The 18010-nt window shown below is 41.6% G+C and overlaps 2 protein-coding genes across 12 annotated transcripts in view; one reads left to right on the top strand and one right to left on the bottom strand.

Moving 5' to 3' along the window:
* The window catches only part of ate1 (arginyltransferase 1), a 56548-nt gene extending 46862 nt beyond the window's left edge, over window positions 1-9686 (bottom strand). The window contains exons 1-5 of one of the 5 annotated variants that reach the window (XM_029253955.1): window positions 9190-9686; window positions 5395-5458; window positions 4908-4970; window positions 3739-3842; window positions 3252-3449 (exon numbers count right to left, since the gene is read on the bottom strand). In XM_029253955.1, coding sequence (XP_029109788.1) covers window positions 3252-3449; window positions 3739-3842; window positions 4908-4970; window positions 5395-5458; window positions 9190-9274 — 514 coding nt within the window. In that variant the 5' untranslated portion in view covers window positions 9275-9686. Of the gene's footprint in view, window positions 1-3251; window positions 3450-3738; window positions 3843-4907; window positions 4971-5394; window positions 5459-8650; window positions 8835-9189 lie in introns of those variants that run through there. The other 4 variants (XM_029253953.1, XM_029253951.1, XM_018738106.2 and 1 more) reach the window with 4 other exon arrangements.
* nsmce4a (NSE4 homolog A, SMC5-SMC6 complex component) lies at window positions 8877-16391 on the top strand. 7 transcript variants are annotated; one of them, XM_018738112.2, is made up of 11 exons: window positions 8877-8995; window positions 10692-11009; window positions 11842-11922; window positions 12781-12911; window positions 13299-13447; window positions 13749-13848; window positions 14073-14163; window positions 14350-14444; window positions 14755-14821; window positions 14917-14996; window positions 15539-16391. In XM_018738112.2, the coding sequence occupies exons 2-11, from the start codon at window positions 10793-10795 to the stop codon at window positions 15614-15616; spliced, it is 1089 nt and encodes a 362-aa protein (XP_018593628.1). In that variant the 5' UTR covers window positions 8877-8995; window positions 10692-10792; the 3' UTR covers window positions 15617-16391. The 7 variants fall into 7 exon arrangements, with proteins under 7 accessions (XP_018593628.1, XP_018593633.1, XP_018593626.1 ...); XM_018738117.2 differs by lacking the exon at window positions 8877-8995 and adding an exon at window positions 9696-9779 and having other exon boundaries at window positions 14755-14803; XM_018738110.2 differs by lacking the exon at window positions 8877-8995 and adding an exon at window positions 9696-9779.
* Window positions 16392-18010: the final 1619 nt, after the last annotated feature.

Genomic DNA, 18010 nt, shown 5'->3' with positions numbered 1-18010 from the left:
AAAGCCTGTGGTTGAACCAGCATACCAACACCCCTCAGACACCACCCGAAGGCAGAAGCAACAACCACTCTCTACCTCCACTGGATCAGCCACCTAAGACCATGAATTCTGTCTCCAAAGACTCTAGCTCTGTGCTGCTTGTTGCAGTCACCTTTTACACATCTACAAAGGTCTTCTGTAACATTACAACAGCCAGGAGGTGTCACCAAAAAAAAAAAAAAAAAATTCCAAGTTCACCACATCCATTGAGAAATGAATGATATACAAAATAGCCTGTTCGCTTACAGGCAAATACCAGCTGAGAGAAGAGTAAGAGCATCAGAACAGAGTGTTTGACACAGGGAAGGGACTTCACTAAACCCAATGACCTAAGCTTCTCAAGGCCCACTGTTTTCTCTGACTGTCAGAAGGGCTAGGGCTGGGATTCCCTCAGTGTCATGAGTTAGATGATGGAAACAGTTTCTTCTGCCTCCTCCTTCCAGTAATCTTTAATCTAGTCTGTTACTCAAGAAACCCAACATTTCCGGAGAGTAAATATAAACAGCGTACAAGTAACAGAGGGTCAGAGGGCACTTTTCCAAAACGGTGCAGCGCTCTTACTTCCGGGCCTGTTTAACTGTTCCTCGAATTGTCTGTCCCCTCCCTTAAAGCTTGTCCCGTCTGCAGTCTAACATCATTCACATTATCTCACCGCAAGCTGTGGGTATTTCTCAACACCGTGAAACAAGGGGCAAGCAACACAAATAAATAACTTGACGGATTCTTTCCTATGGAACACAAGATCCACCCACTGTGGCAGTAAACTGCTCGTTAAAAGCCTCCTCCCGGTTCCCTGAAGCAACGGCAGAATCCGTGTTGATGGAGTTGGGCTGTATCATCTCACCCTGTTTTTATGGCCATCTCTGACACAGTTGTTTACAAGAGGAGGAAGTAACAGCATGGGAGTCCGTGGGTGTGCGTAGGGACCATTGGCTGTGGAACTCGCCCTCATCTGTCACAACTATCGACTGCACTCTCAGTCTTTCCAAAGCACAGAAAAGGCACAAGACTGTTCAGTGAAGTCCTTCAATGCATAAGTCCAAGAACAACTTAAAAGCTTCCAAAGCAGCTATGAAACCTCAAGTCATTTCATATGCCTTAAGACTTTTACAAACTTTGTAAACAATATAATAAAAATGCCCAAATAATCACTTATTTTGTAAAACTGAGTCATTTTGGTTTCCCCAACCTTGTTTACCTTTTGTTCTTTTCATATTCCAAATACATACACAAGAGAGGCAAGTGATGCTGTTTAAGAAGTTAGAACCAATCAGGTTAAACCAAGGAGAATAGGTAAAAACCACAGGCATCAGTATTCCAGCCATATACAGTCTGAAAAGCAGTTATCTTGACAAGACACACATTAAATAGAGACCACATTCTTATTCTCTGTCTAAACATCCTCTGTCTTTCTTGGGCTGCCCTTCTGCCCTCCAGGAGTGAAAAACTATTCCTTTATTGTTGGAACATGCTTGCAGTGATAAAAAGATGTAGTAAAACACTATATCAAGTCTCCAGGTGTTTTCCATCATGCACAGTTCAAACTATTTTTCTTAGAATGAAATCCTCCCGCACATTTATAGTATTTGAAAGGGGGCCTCAGCACACAGTATTGTAGTGTTACTATAATTTATAAAGCAAATTTATCTGTACTATTTAACCTCTTCTACATCAGTGTGCACAAAGAGTGCAGTTGGTGAAGGTAAACATGACACTATCCTGCCCCATAATCGTTAATGCTGAAGTTCCTCAAGACTGTCAGTTTGCCGCTTCCATTTATGTTGTATACCAAAGACTACCGAGTCCACATATACTCAAATTCTCATGATTCCACCCAACTATCCCCACTGTCCAACAAGAATTACCCAAATTTATTCTGAGAAAGTGCTGTTAGAGAGTCTACTAGAGTGTTGTGATGAAAACATCCTAGTCATTAACACCATAGAAACAGAGGGAGCTATTTTTGGCCTTAAAATTGATTCCAATCCAACAAGATTAACTGAATTTAGGACATTCAATTTTAATATCATGTTCCATTTTAAATAAATGGCATATGCACTCTCACAACACAGAGCTGCCATGGAACCTGCACTCTCTAATACTGCACTTCTGCAAAAGCAACTGCCACACTTCTTTCTTTGGTGCCTGCTGCCCTCTGCTGTCTAATTAACCTACTTCAGTAATTGACAAATGTGCCAAATCAAATAGAAAATGCATCCGTCTCCTCTTAAGGTACGCCAAATCAGTATGTTTGAAAAAGTAAAAAGACAGTCGAATAATTGTTCGCTCAGTTTTGATTTCAGTGCCTTTTGATTCATCACTGGGGACCATTGTTTACATCACAGGCATTTCTCAAAGCTACTTTATCAGATGTCACCAAAAAAAAAAAAAGCTGAATACTACAAACATCCCTCCACTAATTAATGATTTAGATTTTTTTTTTTTTTTTTTTTTTTTTAAAAACACAAAAAAAAAAAAAAACGCTTTTATCCATCTAACAATTCCTTGTCTAACAGAGGGTCCTGGTCTACTGGATACTGGAAGCACGCAACATGACGCAGAGTATAGGTGATGTGATGCCACTGCATCACAATAACAGGCTTATCATTTTATTTTCTACAGAAATTAAAAAAGTTTAATAAAACAGATGTCCCTCTATTTATGGTTAAGGATCTGTACAAATTATGGATACAATTAGATAAAATATATATACTTTCCAGCACTTCATATAAATGTGAAAATTAAGTATGAGCCACATTAAAACTAATTTAGAATTATACTGAAAATACACATGCTCCCTATCAAATACTGACTGACCGATTCATTCCAAAAACACGTATAATTTTCTTCATCTTGTTATTGATCGCCAACAACTAGATGTGAGCAGTAAGCAACATAAACATTGTAGACGCAAGCTGTATAAACCCAGCCTCACACGCCTACTACCTTACTATTCCGAGACCAATTTTCTGAATGCAAAAACACAACAACAAATTTTTAAAAAATAGCATGGTAGGGACAAAAAACTGGTATTAAAAATAAACAAGAAAACATTTGTTTCGTGAATATTTGTTACATGAGGAAACAATGCAATAAAAGTAAACTACCTCCTTATTTAACCTCAGTGCCTATAGGTTTGCATAAGGCCCTAAACTCCAGCTCTACTTGAGACCAAACATTTTTTCTTACTTGTCACCTGGGTAAACCCTCACCTGGTTTAGGTGTGGCAGTTGGACCCCGTACAGAGGGGGAGGGTGCTGGCTCCTGTAAGGGTGTTTCTGACTTTGCTGCTTTGGGTGCTGCCTCCTGGACTGAAGTCTCAGTGAAAACAGGCCTCTCTACTTCAAAGCTGTGAGCTTTGGGTCCATCACGGGGTGCTCCATCCCCACAATGCAAGTCCATTGGCTCTCCTGAAAAGGAAGACCCAATGTATTAAGCAGCAAATAAAAACTACTACTTAAATATCAAGAAAATCCCAAAAGATGGCATAACAAAGTCAACCATACAGTGAACATTAAAATATTTACATTTCTCTCTAAGTTACAAACATAAAAACTGATATGGTGTTCAAATTTACATAATGTGCTTCACCTGCTAACTGGTGACAACAAACAGAAGTATGGTGCATTCAGTCTATACCTTGGAAAAGCAAGGACTCCAGGTTCCAGGAAAATCACTTGTGTTCACAAAAACACTCACCATCACACTGTCCTGCAGGCATCTCTCCCTTGGATAAGAATTTGTTCATTTTCTTCAGAATCTTCTTGTGCGTTTTTGATGGCTGAAAACGTAACGCATGGCACCTACAAGCACATTATTAGGGTGACAAGTGTATTCATACAAAAAACACAAGTAACTCTTTTTACAAATCTGCAGATTTTTGCTTTCTATTCCAGTATTGAGATGTGGGTTTTCATCTGACTCAGTCTATGTGGAGTTTGCTTGATCTCCCCTTTTTTTACATGGGCTTCCTCCCACAGTTTAAAAACATGCTTTGGGAAAAATGGTGACTCTAAAATGCTCTTACTGTATGAATGCATCAAGTGACTTTGTGTGATCACCCTGTGATAGTATGCTGTCCCCATCTGGGATCCACCCCACTTCATATGTTTTTTGAAAGTAGCTCTGGACCATGACAACCCTATACTGGATATGCCATTTCTGACAGTAGATGGACTGTTCAGATCACGAATGTAGGTATGCAATCAAGCATTTAATCACCTTTAACTACATCAGACTGGATTATTTGTCAAACTACTTAAGATCCCACATGAAGTACAAGGACAACGTTATTTGAGAAAAATTATGTGCAATTTCAAAGGTAGTTCTTTCAACTTATCTAAATACTTTGTAACCCTAACATAACCCTATGATGGTTCTGGTTCAACTAATTTTATAGTTAAATTTGACATAAGCCTTTTCCTAAAAATCTGTCCTATTAGAAGGTACAGGTCCTTTAAGAAGGACGAAGCTCTAGTGACGTGTTTCAGTCAATAAATGCATTTCAGAAATCCTTCTATTTAAACCAAGGTAATTAAATTGACATTTGTCAGAATTCAACCAACTAAATGTACGCTGATTAAATGTTAGCTGCCTACAGTATTGGTAATGAGTAAGCAAGCATAGAGTGCAATTACTTTACAAACTTTGGACACAAAAAAAAAAAAACTGGATGACTTACTGGCACTGGTTGTGGTACATCGATTTAATGTTTCACATGAAAACCAGGTACTTACTGAAAATGAACTGCAATCTGTAGAACTTGTCAATTCAAATGACAAGATAATTTCAGACAAAAAAAATAGTTCACCATATCAAATTTAAGTATAATGTGTGGTCCGTGCTGTTTTGTATCAGACAGACCTTACCTGATAGTGTACTGTGGACAGCAGGTTTTATTCATTATAGGCTTGTACACATACTTCCCACTTCTGTGAAGAGCAGACAGCACAGAAAACTCACTACTAGTCTTACATATAGTGTTTCAGCTAAAGCACAGGCAGAAGTAGATAAATAAATACAATTTTCCTCATTGCTTAAACACTCACACAGATCAATGTTTTCTCTGCTGTCACCCCCCACCCCCACCCCATGTGTAACACCCTGACAGCATACAGCACTTATAGTATTACCAGTGGATATTTGATTTTGATATATAGCGAAGAATGCAAGGTGAAGGAAAAGATCATTGTTTTCATTATATGTTCTCTTTTTTTTTAAAAAAAAAAAAAGGCACCTTACCTGTAACATGACACTGCACACAAAAAATATATACATATGAACACACACACACACACACACACACACACACACACACACAAAGTAAAATACAGGAACATCAAAGCAAAGAATTACCTTCTCCAGCCTCGATCTATGAGGTCCTGGTAGTCCTGCACTGTCATGGTATGGGACCACATCCCTGATGGCAGAGGGGCACAAGGTCACATAACCTTAAAAGCCTTTTGAGAATTTAAACTCAAGACTGGAAGTTGATTCAATCTGTTTGTATTTCAGATGTATTAGTCCTTTATAAATAAATAAGCTCATCATTAAACCATACAAAATATCACATGAGAAGGAATCAAGACGAAAGCATATCTTCTTAGGCCTTTTTTTTAAATAAATGGAAGGGGGAATCTCCCAAAAGTCTAGAGCAAGTGTGTTCATAGGTTCTGTAGGAACTGGAAACTTCTCTTGATTACCTTTGAAAGTTGAACTCCTTCTGAGAGGAGCTCCAAACTGTAAGACACCCTGACTTACGACAACACACACCTGCAATGACTCAACCGGCTGAAAGTTACCCTCTCTTGCAAATGCCTTTCTGCACGTGCACAGCACCAGCTCATAACGCTCTGGCCCTGGCTACATAAACAAGGACCATATGTTTAGGTCTTGGGGGAGCGAAACTGTGGGAGTTTAATACAAGCTCTGTAAAACTTGCTCCAAGACAAAATACATGGCAGCATTCCAGAGCTTTTAGTGTGGGAACAGCCTGTGACATTAGAGAACAGCGCCACGCACAAATAAACTAGCACTAACGCTAATAGCGTACTTTGTTACTTTTAGAAATGAGAGGATCTTGGAATTTTTCATTCTGACCTTCGACAGTCCAGTGATGACAGGTGCTGGAAAACAACCAGTCTATTCTCTGAAGTGATGTTAACTGCATCAGACAGGTAGGCCCTTCTACAAGGCACTGGGCAGTTGTATAGAGCAGCATTCCTTAATCCAGGACATGAACGTCATGAACCAAACACACACACACACACACACACACACACACACACACACACACACACACACTTTCTGAACTGAAGCCTAACCCGGCAACTCAGGGCGTAAGGCTGGAGGGGGAGGGGACACACCCAGGACAGGATGCCAGTCTGTCGCAAGGCACCCCAAGTGGGACTCGAACCCCAGACCCACTGGAGAGCAGGACCCGGTCCAACCCACTGTACCACCCAAACCAAAAACAAACAAATACCTTTTTTTTTTTGTAGTGAAAAAGTAAAATTTCTCTTTGTTAAAAATTATTTTCCCCTACACACCTGTTATGCCACATTCCTGGTGTTGCTCTGGCTACAGAGTTGACAGCTTGTGTCAGTGCATCCCAAATACAATTAGCTAACAAAAGAGCTGCAGAAGGCCTGTTCAAAAGAACAGTGTTCTGTAGCACAGTAACATAGAAGATAACAGGGTTATATTATGGAGTTTTGTGGGTCAAAGACTACGAACAATACATATGATTTTTATCATCTGTTTCCTACATGGAAAGAACCAAAAGTGCTCTACAGACTTCTCCTCCCTGTGCTCACAGTCACTGGAGCTTCCTGTCCTAAAAACCCACAATCACAGGGCTAATGATGAAAAACACTGCTCAACTGCCTGCAGCCTTACAATAGTGTTCTCATGCCAAGTTGCATACTTCCAACATGTAAACGGTCCATGTCTTTAACCCTGTGCCTTTGGTTGGAATATTTTTCTGGAGCTTTACAAATCAAGAGATCTTTAAAGAGAGCAACGGCAGGGAAAAAGCCAACAGTTTCCTGGAAAGTCTCATTCACTTTGATCTGCAACATCTGCACCTCCACACTAGTCCAAGGATTGATTAGCCAGGCTGTCAGACACCACGCTTTCACCTTACTACTGTCCGATTATGCGCTTGTCTGGGGATTATTGTGCTCAGAGTAAGCCACAGATTCATTGACTGCAATGTCTGAAGAGCAGAACCGGAAATAAGCTGGTACCTTTAAATAGACCTTGTGCGGGAACAGCACATTGCATCCTTAACCTGTCCTGCTGAAAGTCTTATTCCATCTCCTTATAAAGCTATTTATGCTAACACCCCTCTGAAACTTCTGGTCTACAGATGAGAGCCATTTATATCACACAATGTAAAGGTCCTTGTCCATCACATTAGGAACCCCATCAGGAAACTGGGTAGAAGGGCTGGGAATCCCATATGCTCAAAATTTGTTAGAGCATCATTTAGACTGTTGCGCCCACACCATGGTGATGACAAAAGAAGAAGAAGGAGCTGATAAAGTCTGGTACTCAGGCAACAGTGTGTCTTTGATTGATGGTCTTCCCAACATTTGGTGTAGCAGAAGACTTGGAGGGATAGCATCACTATTACTATTTCAGAAACTTAAAGACCATTAGTAACTTTGTCTCCCCCACCCAAATATTTTCAGTCCCTTCTATGTCAGTGAATGGGTTTCATTCCATTCATTCCATTACACTGACTTCACTCCAAAGCGACTTCCAAAGTTACGCCGCTTACAAATATTGACCAGTAAATACAGCCAGGTCATTTGTCTGTAGCAACTGAGGGTAAGTACTTTGCTCAAGGGTACAACAGCAAGAGGCAGGACTTCCAAGATTATAATCTGGGTATTCAGATCCAATTCCAAGGGCAGCAGCGCAAACCACTACAGTATCTATGTGCTGAGCCGCTGCTGGAAGGCACAAGAGTCTTTGTAAGTGTGCCCTGGCCTTCTGACCTTTGTGTGAAAGAGGACATGTCTTTCCCAGTCCTGAGGGAGCGCTCCTCCGCTATAGGATCATGGGAAGACAGAAACAGACACACACAGAGGGTGACAGGCAGGGGCCTCAGGACCGAGAAAGACAGGCAGCTCCCGCACTGACCGATTCGGCGGCAATAACAAGAATGAAAACCACGTATGACTCCACTTGCCATAACAATAAAGCGAAGGGGAGCTTGTGGGGAAGCTGCTCAGAAAACAAGAGAACAACTCAACTGAGTCCGGCTCCTGCAGTTCTCAGTGCCAGACTGTCTGAGTGTCACACTGTGTGACTGCCTTCCCTCCAGACCAGTTTTACTCCTGCGCAGCCGTGTAGCTCAGCTGTGTTAGCCTTTAGCCTGTCGACATGATATTGATAACACCGCCGCTTGTAATAACTCCAAACGATAAGGCGGACACGTTTAGGTAAGATAAGTGAACGACAGGACAGGTTCTCTTCCACCTCACAGCTCTAGCTAGCCTAGTCTAGTATGATGAGCAGCGCTGAGGCGCCGCGTCGCTGCTTCGCCGCCTGCTGGGGACGTCCCGAGGACGCAAGAGGGCCGCCGAAGAAGCGCCACACTCACCGCGAGAGAAGTTCCCCGTCTCGTTTTTGCAGTATCCGCAGCGGTAGCCGTCCTCTCCGCCGAAATACTCCACGATGGAATACGAGGAAGCGCCGGCGGCTGCCATGTTCGCTCGGTCCGGGGAGGGAGGAAGGAAGGAAGGAGGGGAACGGGCGCGTGCCGCGCGGCGGCTCAGTTAAATGAGCACCGCGCGAGTCGAGTGCGCGCGCACACCACGGCTACGCAACGAAGCGCACGCGGAGGAGGACAGGACAGGGTGGTGTCTGAGACTAGACCTGTGTGTTGGAGGACAAGGACTACATCTCCTCTCCTGCATCTGAGCTCTTTTGTTTTCCCAGCATTTAGGTAAGTGCGACGGTGACTCATGTCATATAATAATCTCATTATAATCATCTCTCAATTATAACATCATGATGTGTTAGAAAGGTGTTTTGCAGCGTGGCTGCAGCCAAACCTGCGATGCGCTTCTACGACAGACAGAGACAGACGGACAGGTCAAGTTGCAGTTCTGTGGGAGGGTGTTTATTTTTTTGACTCACCGTAGGACACTTTGCTCCAGGACCTGCCGCAGTACCCACAGCTGTATCCCGCTTTCAGGCCTTTAATTTCCAAGATTGACTGCATTCCGGCTGTTGTGATGTTGAACAACACCTGTCTGATCCCGAAACTAACTTCTTCGGCTGCTACCACACGACTCCCTGGCTGGTTACATCCATGATGATATAACGAAGCAGTAGCAGGTGTCGTGCTTAAACGAAAGTCACTGTTTACATTTACTCAAATAAGGCTTTTACTCACTTCGTCGTGAACAAATTGACAAAAAAAAAAAAATGATGACCAAACAGAAGCTCAAGCTGTTTGTCTTAATTTTAAGATAACCAGCCGTATTGTGGAATTGTTTGGAATTTTCCTTAGTGTTGTGATTATATTGTACAATCTATACAGTTATACGTTCTTTCGGAGCTAATAATAAATAAAAATGTGATATTACAAGTGTCGTCGCCTACATGAGAAGTAAAATGCGTGTGGAACTCGAACCGGAAGGGGAAGATAAATGTGTAACACCGCAGGCGGGTGCACCGCTTCCGGTCCGCAAATCTTGGGGTAACACGAACAGAACGTGTTTATGGTGAGTTAAAACGTAGAGCGCAACGCCAGCGGTTTTTATAATAATAATAATAATAATAATAATAATAATAATAATAATGATGAGGAGGAGGAGGTTAATTCGGTGTTTTGTACGGAGACTGTGAGTGTCAGTACCGCGCCAATACTTATTTGCGAGATTTTGAACAGCCTCTCTAACGTTACAGTCACAGTGTAACAAATTTATTTGTATCTAGTTTGCCTTCGGTGGAGTTTGACTGGTTGCGCACTACTTTTGTTATGAAATCTGTCGTCGCACGCGTTCGTGTCACGCGCAGTAAGTAAGTGTTGTGCAAAAAAAAAAAAAAAAAAAACTCGTTTTCGCTGCTCTGAACCTACTTCCGGTCAGCGGCACTGACGTCATCTGGGGAATATTGGCGCCACAGCGATTATGTGGAGAAACCGAGGCAGCGGGAAGAAACGCTATGTGTTCTTGCTTCTGCTCCTAACCGAAACACCTTTGTGGAATTAGGTGGCTTGTTCTCGAATTAATTTGCTTACTCATTGTCAACACAGGATGTGTTTGTGACTTATAAATTATTTTTACCTGGCGTGAGTGCGGGACACAGCAGTTGTTCTGTTACAACAGTCTACCTCAGACTGAGACTCTGAGTCAGTCAGTCAGTCAGTGCTGTTGTAATATTTGTCATTTCATTGTGTTCCCCTTACTTACAACAGCAATATGCTCATTTTGGAATGGTAGGTTAATCTAAAAGTGTATTTTTAATGTTTTATATATTGAAGTATTTGCAGTTCTTGTGTGTGTATATTTTAGAAACTGTCTTGGTGTGTGTGTTTTGTAATTAGTTATTAGGAGCCTTATTAGTTCTGTCTAACGGGCAAGATAGATAGGAGCCTGATTCATTGTATTATATGTATGATTTATGTTCTGCAGGGCACTGTATTTTTTGAGCGCCTAACAGTGAAGAGTAAGACGGAGCTGGGAGGTAACGCAGTGGAGGAGAAGCATTCAGGAAGAAGACGGGGAAGAGGGCCATGTCCGAGACACGGCGGAGAACAAACCGTGGGCCTCTGGAGAATCCGGAAGCTCAGCGTAATGGGGTCGCTGGGCACAGCGGAGACACGGGAGACGAGGACGAGGACGCCCCACGTGCGGCTGGGTCATCGGGGATGACTGAGGAGGACGATGACGACCCAGCAGAGAGGAGACAACTCCGACACCAGTACCGGGAACTCATCAATTCTGTGCAGCGTACGTTGCAGTCCAGGAATTTTGAGGTTTTAAAAAGTCCTTGCATACTTGACGAGGCTGTGTACAGGTATGCAAGGTGTACTTGATTAAAACTATGTAGATGACTATGCAAAGACGGCGAGCAACTTCGAAACCACCACGTCTCACTCCTTAGTTACACAAAGTAATATGTACAGTGAGCACAAGATCAAGTTACCATGCAAGTCTCTTTCTTACATCCAATACCACACAAATAATAATAATATTAGTGTTATACGCAAAGTGAATGAGGTGGTTGGGAGTATTTTGAAGCACAAGAAAGTTCTTTTTTTTGCACAGTATTTGTTTACAAGGTAACTTTTTATATAATTCATGAATACATCATAAGTTACCTTTCTTTTCGACCACAAAGCAGGTAAGTATTCTTCATGATACCTTTCAGAGCCAACATGAGTACTCGTACAACTCTGTGCAGTGCATTCACCTTGAAAGCCAGTATGAAATTTTTACTTGTTGTAACTGACATTGACTGGGTGCTTCTTCTTGGACTGTATAAACCACAGATTTTGGTATGGTGAAAAACACTGTAGTAATACGTATTTGTAGTGTGGAAAAGTGAAAATCCAGATTGAAAACGTACAGATGCTGGGAGGATGAAATGATCATTTTTGATCATGCAGTGAATTTTCATTGAAGTGAATGTTCATATAAGATCCAGTTTATAAGAATATGCTTTACAGACTGTTTTCAGCACTATGTTAGGCTCCTATATTGGGGCAACAGTATATTGTCAATATTGTGACGGCAACATTTTAATTTCTATCTTCATTATGTCACTTCCTTTTTTCCCCAGAGAACAGAGAAGATATCCTGAGCCCTACAAACAATAAACTGACTGAGGTTTTGGAAGAGGCCAACAGACTGTTTGTAAATGGTAATGCTGGAATATTGTCTTGCACCATATCCCAGCTGTGTTCTTGTTTTCTGCTTGTGTCATTCTCTTTGCGTTGTCTGTGCTTTTCAGTATGTGTCTTTTCTGCTGCGTTTCTCACTTCCTGTTTTCCAGTGTCGTACATTGTCCAACACATTTGTAGGTATCTCTTTTATTTGTCCAGTGTATCTCAGTTGATTCTGTCAAGTGATCTTGTTTGTCACTTGACATGTACAGTGTTGGGTGTGATACAACCATCATAAGACACTCAGACAATTTATGGCAGAATCTAATGTAACCAGGAGAAAATCAAGAGAACTCTGGTTAGATACAGGTATAGCTAGTGCCAGAATTCAACTTGCAATTCTGGAGCAACACTTTTATCCCCTGAATTACCCTTCATCTTTGTCCCAAGATAGTATTTATTTTTTTAATGCATTTTTCGTTGTACAGGTGGTCCCTGACTTAGGATGGGGTTATGTTTCTTGAAACCCATCGTAAGTCCAAAATGCATTTAATACACCTAACCCACCGAACATCATAGTCTAGCATACATGCGATGGCCATTATGAGCTTGCCGCCTTCATTCTGGGCAATTATTTTGAGTTTCTTCTCTAGAGTAATTGCCTTCCTCTTCTCACCAGTAGCAGGAGACAGAGATGGGCGTTTCTGTGACATTATGGATGCACAAAACGCAGCGTAGATACGGAGGGAGTATCTCTATAGCGACCGTCTGGCAAACTGGGACATGCAGATCGCTGCCGCTGCCCAGCATCACGAGAGAGTATCACACCACATTTCGTAGTCAAGGAGCATCTGTATTTCCAATCCTAGTTCCTCTGTGTTCTCTTTCCTGATCAGTCCGGCAGACCAGAGAGGCTGCACTGGACGCCCAGTTCCTGGTTTTGGCAACAGACCTGGGCAAGGAGAAGGCCAACCAGTTGCATGCAGATGGCTCTGCTTTTGACCCCTCTGCTTATGCTGAGCACCTGGTAAAAGCAACAGATTTATCTTGTTTTCGTTGACTCAGATTGGTTAGCTGTCTTTTCATCTGTCTGGAGACCCTTCCCCAGTCAAGATGACCCCCTCATAACCTGTTTGTTGATAGACTTGTCTTTGGAGTATCCTGAGCAAACAGTCTCAAATTATAATTTTTATCCCCCAGTTTATATGAAATAGGTGTGTATAGCAAAATCAGTGTAGTGTAACTTCCCAAAGTGAGCTTTTGATCATTTTAGCAGAGCAGAACTGTTTGAGGAGAACTCTGCATCCTTTGGTATGTCTTCAGCCATTGATTATACTAAAAATAAATTTAACAGAATTGCTCCTTTTTGTAGAACAATGAGCGTTTGATCTCGCTTGTTCTGGAATACTTTCAGCTGTCCTTCATGGGCTTGAATCGGCTAGAAGAGGCTGAAGACAGTGATGAGGAAGGAGCGTCCAGTGGCTACCTGCCCCAGGATGCTTGGCGGAAGCTAGCCAAGAGGGCTGAGAACTGCTTCAGAACAACCCCCTCCTTCCACTTCATGTGAGTTTATGCTGGACTTCTGTTGACCACCATGAGTTCTCTGAATCCAGTACAGTTTTTTTTTTTTTTTTTTTTTTTTTTTCCTTTTCCCTCTCCCCTTTCAACTTAATGCGACAAGCATTGTCTAATCTTTTAAATATTTGTAGTGTCTTGTAGTTATGCGTGATGGTAAATACTTTGTAAATGTGATGTAATGTATTGTCTATGTCATGGTAGAGCAAGTTACACAGTGATAAGGTAGATAGATATGTAATTCTGCTTTGTCTAGTGGAAGTTCATATTGTACTTTATTATTCTGCAGGTTGGGTTCCTTTCTAGCAGAGCCACCACCTCCGCGGCAACGTGTGGAGAGACAGAGGAGGGCACCCGTCAAAGAAGCAAAGAGGATCATGCCAACTCAGGTACACTCGCTTTGTGGGAGGATGAATGTGCTTTTTGCCGCTGAAAGGTTGTTTCACTTTCTAGGCTGTTTCAGAACTAGTGACTTGATGCCAGTTTTCAGTCTATATACACTACTTCTTAATAATTGTGTAGTGCTTTAAGAAAGGTACTTGTATGACTTACTCAGTGTCTGTTATAATGTCTGCTTAAATAGGTAAACTAATTTTGGTTTCTTAATTTCAAGTTGAAAAAAATGGAAGAATCTCACCAAGAAGCAACAGAAAAGGAAGTGGAAAGAATTCTGGGTTACCTGCAGAGTTACCATACAGATGACCGTGAGTACACACCTGTTACTCCACTGCAACTCATCTCCAGTAAACCGTTCCAACTGCTGCATGTATTTCTAAGTGATGTTCCGTGATTCTCACCTGCTCTTTCTGTTTGTCATTTTTAGTCTTTCATCCACTGAGTTTTATTTAATATCTTAATTTGTCACCGCATTTACTTTGCTTCCTCCTCAGCCACATCACCAATTTCCTATTATGAGTTTGTCACAGACCCCACCTCCTTTTCCAGGACAGTGGAAAACATCTTTCATGTGTCCTTCTTAATCAGAGTGAGTATATATGCCACTTGCTGTTAAGACCACTTTCTAGTCCATTCTTGTAAAGGAATAGGTGACTGTGTTTTGCACATTTTGGTATCATTTAGCTGAGTTTTAAATCTTGTTTTTCAGTTTCATGACTGATTCTTTATCCACAGGGTCTTTGAAGTCATATTCTCATTGTCTTTTTGAGAAAAATTACAGCATAATTGCTAATAGTATTTATAGATAACTTTTTCTAATATAGGATGCATTTATTGCCTATCATGTAGTGTAAAAAAACTGATGCTGGTTAAGTGCATTTTTTGTTTTACCGTTTCAGGATGGCATGGCGAAGATTTACCAGGACAGAGACAAGTTACCTTGCATTGGTACAAAGGACATGTCCTGTAATGAAGCTTTACAGTACCTTAAATAACCTGTATGGGGAACAACATAATGTCAGTATTGATAGATTGTCCATGTTTGTGTGTTTGAACATTAGCTCCTGTGCCAGAAGGCGAAGCAGAAGGCTCTTCCAGCCGTCAGCAGTGTGTTATCTCTATCAGCCCAAGGAGCTGGAAGGTAGGCCTGAGCACTGACTTTCCCTTGACTTCTCACCTGACCACTCACCCTTCTTCCTTTTGCTTATTACACCTTGATTGTAGCCAAAAGGTGAGAAACCTGACAAAACTGCCACCTGAGCAGTCACTTCTTCCGTATGTAACCCTTTGCTTCACATTTCTTTCTCTTACCAAACTGTAATATACAACCTGCACAGTCCTCATGCCATACTTGCTTGTATATCCTCCACAGTAAGCTCTTGTCCCATCTTTTTTTATTTTTTATTTAAATAAATTCATTCTCTTACTGTCACTGCTCCCAGAATGTCTAGATAATCACAGCTGTCCATCTAAGCCCTCAGTGTCGCTTCATTTAGAAAAGAAAGAAATTTTCAACTCTTCTGACCCACTTTCTCACTGCACTTGCTAGTTTCCTAGTAGTCTTTCTGCTTTATAAGCTTATGTATCAGTGTGATAAGACTAGTAATAAGGCTAATATATTCTAATAATACAAATATCTTTCTTGTACTTACTTAACTTTTGTCTTTTTTGCTCCTCCTGCAGGAAATTATTGAAGTCTTTGGCATCAAGGAACCCATGATAAGTGCCCCCAATTCAGCTACATTTGCTGGTAGCCAGTAACACTGTAGAAGTTATGGAGGAGTTTTACTGTATATTTTATTTACCATTAAATTGTTTTAATGACTTACTTTTATAAGTGCCTTAGAATGGCTGTCGAGCAAAAGCACACTTTCCTTTCAATTCCAAACTATTGTTTTGTATTTTTCTTTTTTAAAGAGCATATTGGATGAACTGGATTTTTCCTTTTTTCCAGTTTGTAATAAAAAGGTAATCTCAATGTGTTGTCTGCCTTGCAGATCTGCCCAGCATCTTGTACTTGTATGCTTCTTGGGCAGGAGAAAATAATTTACACAGCAGTGTGTCTCTCCCCCAAGGTATTATTTTATAACCACTCAAATCAGCAATTGCCTTTTTTTCCACCTAGCTCTGATCCTTTTAAATACAGTACAACAATAATCAACTTGGGGCATATACTTACTGTTCACTTAATTTTTGACCACTAGTAGGCAGTGCTGCTGTGTATTGGGAGGTAGGGGGTCTGCAGTAGTTTTTTTCCAGTGTTTGTGATATCAGATGATTTAAGGGCCAATGTACAGTACATGGTTTTATATATACATATATAATATATTTTTTTTAATAACTGCGAAAGGAGTACACTTGGGTGTGGGGGTCTGTGTGTATATACTTATTTTTCTACTCTTTTCAAACAGTATTGTTTGCGATGTACATTCTACAATGCAATGTGTTGTCTTAAGTAATGTATGTTTCTGGGTGTGAATAAAGCTGTTTAGTCTCTTCAATAAACCACCAGTGGTCCTGGAGCATGTTCACAGCATTAGTGGGGTTTTTTTTTTTTTTTTCCTCCCCCCCTCCTCCTCTTCTGGTCTGTCTGTTTTGGCATTTTTCTTAAATCCCATATAAATTGCTTTGCTGGCATCCTTTCTGTAACCTTGGTTATTTATTCCCTTATAGCAGTGTGTCTATAACATGTGGTCCAGTAGAGGAAAGCTTGTGTTGCAACTTTTGCTAGTAATACTGTATTTGACAATAGCTCCAGTAAAAATTACCCAGCAGGAGGAATGGGTAAAAAAAAAAAAAATTAGTAATTCAGTGATAAGAATTAAATAAATGTAGCACTGCAAGTTGCCTTAAGGTAAGGTATGAGATAAATAACAAACATCTTAGCTTCCTGACATCGCCTGTGTGGTGTGAAAGGATGTGGGTTCCATCCCTGCTCAGTCTGCGTGGAGTTCGCGTGATTTCCCATGTCTGCATGGTTTTCCTCTGGGTGCTCTGGTTTCCTCCCACAGTCCAAAGACAGGCTGTTCAGGTTCGTGTGTGTGTGTGTGTGTGTGTGTGTGTGTGTGTGTGTGTGTTCCCCTGATGTATAGATGAGTGACCCAGTGTAAGTAGTGTATCTAGCAGTGTAAGTCACCTTGGTGAATAAGGTGTGTGGGCTGATAACACTACATAGAGTTCATTGGCAGTTGCTTTGGAGAAAAGTCTGATAAATAAATGTAAAATGTATTGGGGAGGCATATGAGTGCAAACTGTTAATGTATGCAGATCTGGTGGCAGAGCCAAGAGACCGCGGATGGCGGGCTAAGGTGAGACCGGTAGAGGTAGGTGTGAGGGGGTTTGTGGCTAAATGAGCTACGTCATTGTTGGGAGAGTTTGATATTAGAGGCCATTCGTTGAAGGCGGCGGTGAAGGAGATGTGTGAAACAGCTGAGAAGGTAGGTCAGTGGTTATGGTTGAGGGTAGTTGGGGTTGCAGGGTGGAGGGAGGTGTGTAGTGGTGGAAAATTAGAGGCAGCTGGTGGTAGTTGCGAAGGTGTGGGATGCCAGACTGCGCCGTTAGACCTTCCGGAGGTGTCGTAGGACTAAGTCAACAAAACACAGATGAAGGGAGGTGCCCACCCGACAACCTCGATGAAATACCCATGTTGGTAGCCTGTGGTTGTGTTGGGAAGGGAGGGAACTTGAGCTCCTTGATCTCGAGTCATGGAGATGTATGTTGGCAACGATGGGTGATGTTCTCTCAGGCTTCATGGTGAGGTTGGTTGGACCGGGTCCTCGTGTAGAGCCGGTGTAGAATACGCATGGGCTGTAACATCTTGTCCCGTGTATCTTGAATGGATGAAATGGTGGCTGAATATTTATACTAGGAAAATGTTGATCTGAAACAAACACACTTTGATAATTGTGTGTTTATATGTAAGCCCCTGTTGTGACATACACTGATTTACCCTGGGTTGTACATCATTTTGGAGAGCAGTGTGTGCTAAATGAATGTGAATTGAGGAAGTCGAGTTGCATGTGGGTTGGTAGCTGGTTGTGACTCTGCAAAGTTGCACGTGTGTGATAGTAAATGTACATTTTGTTTGGTTTTCTGTGTTCACTGAAGTTCTTTAAGATTTTTTTTGGATCTTTTGTACAGCAAGTAGGATATAGT

This window comes from Scleropages formosus, chromosome 8, assembly GCF_900964775.1.
Source record: "Scleropages formosus chromosome 8, fSclFor1.1, whole genome shotgun sequence".
NCBI lineage: Eukaryota > Metazoa > Chordata > Actinopteri > Osteoglossiformes > Osteoglossidae > Scleropages > Scleropages formosus.
Note: the sequence above shows the minus strand (reverse complement) of the source record. Positions and strands in the feature narration are given on the sequence as shown.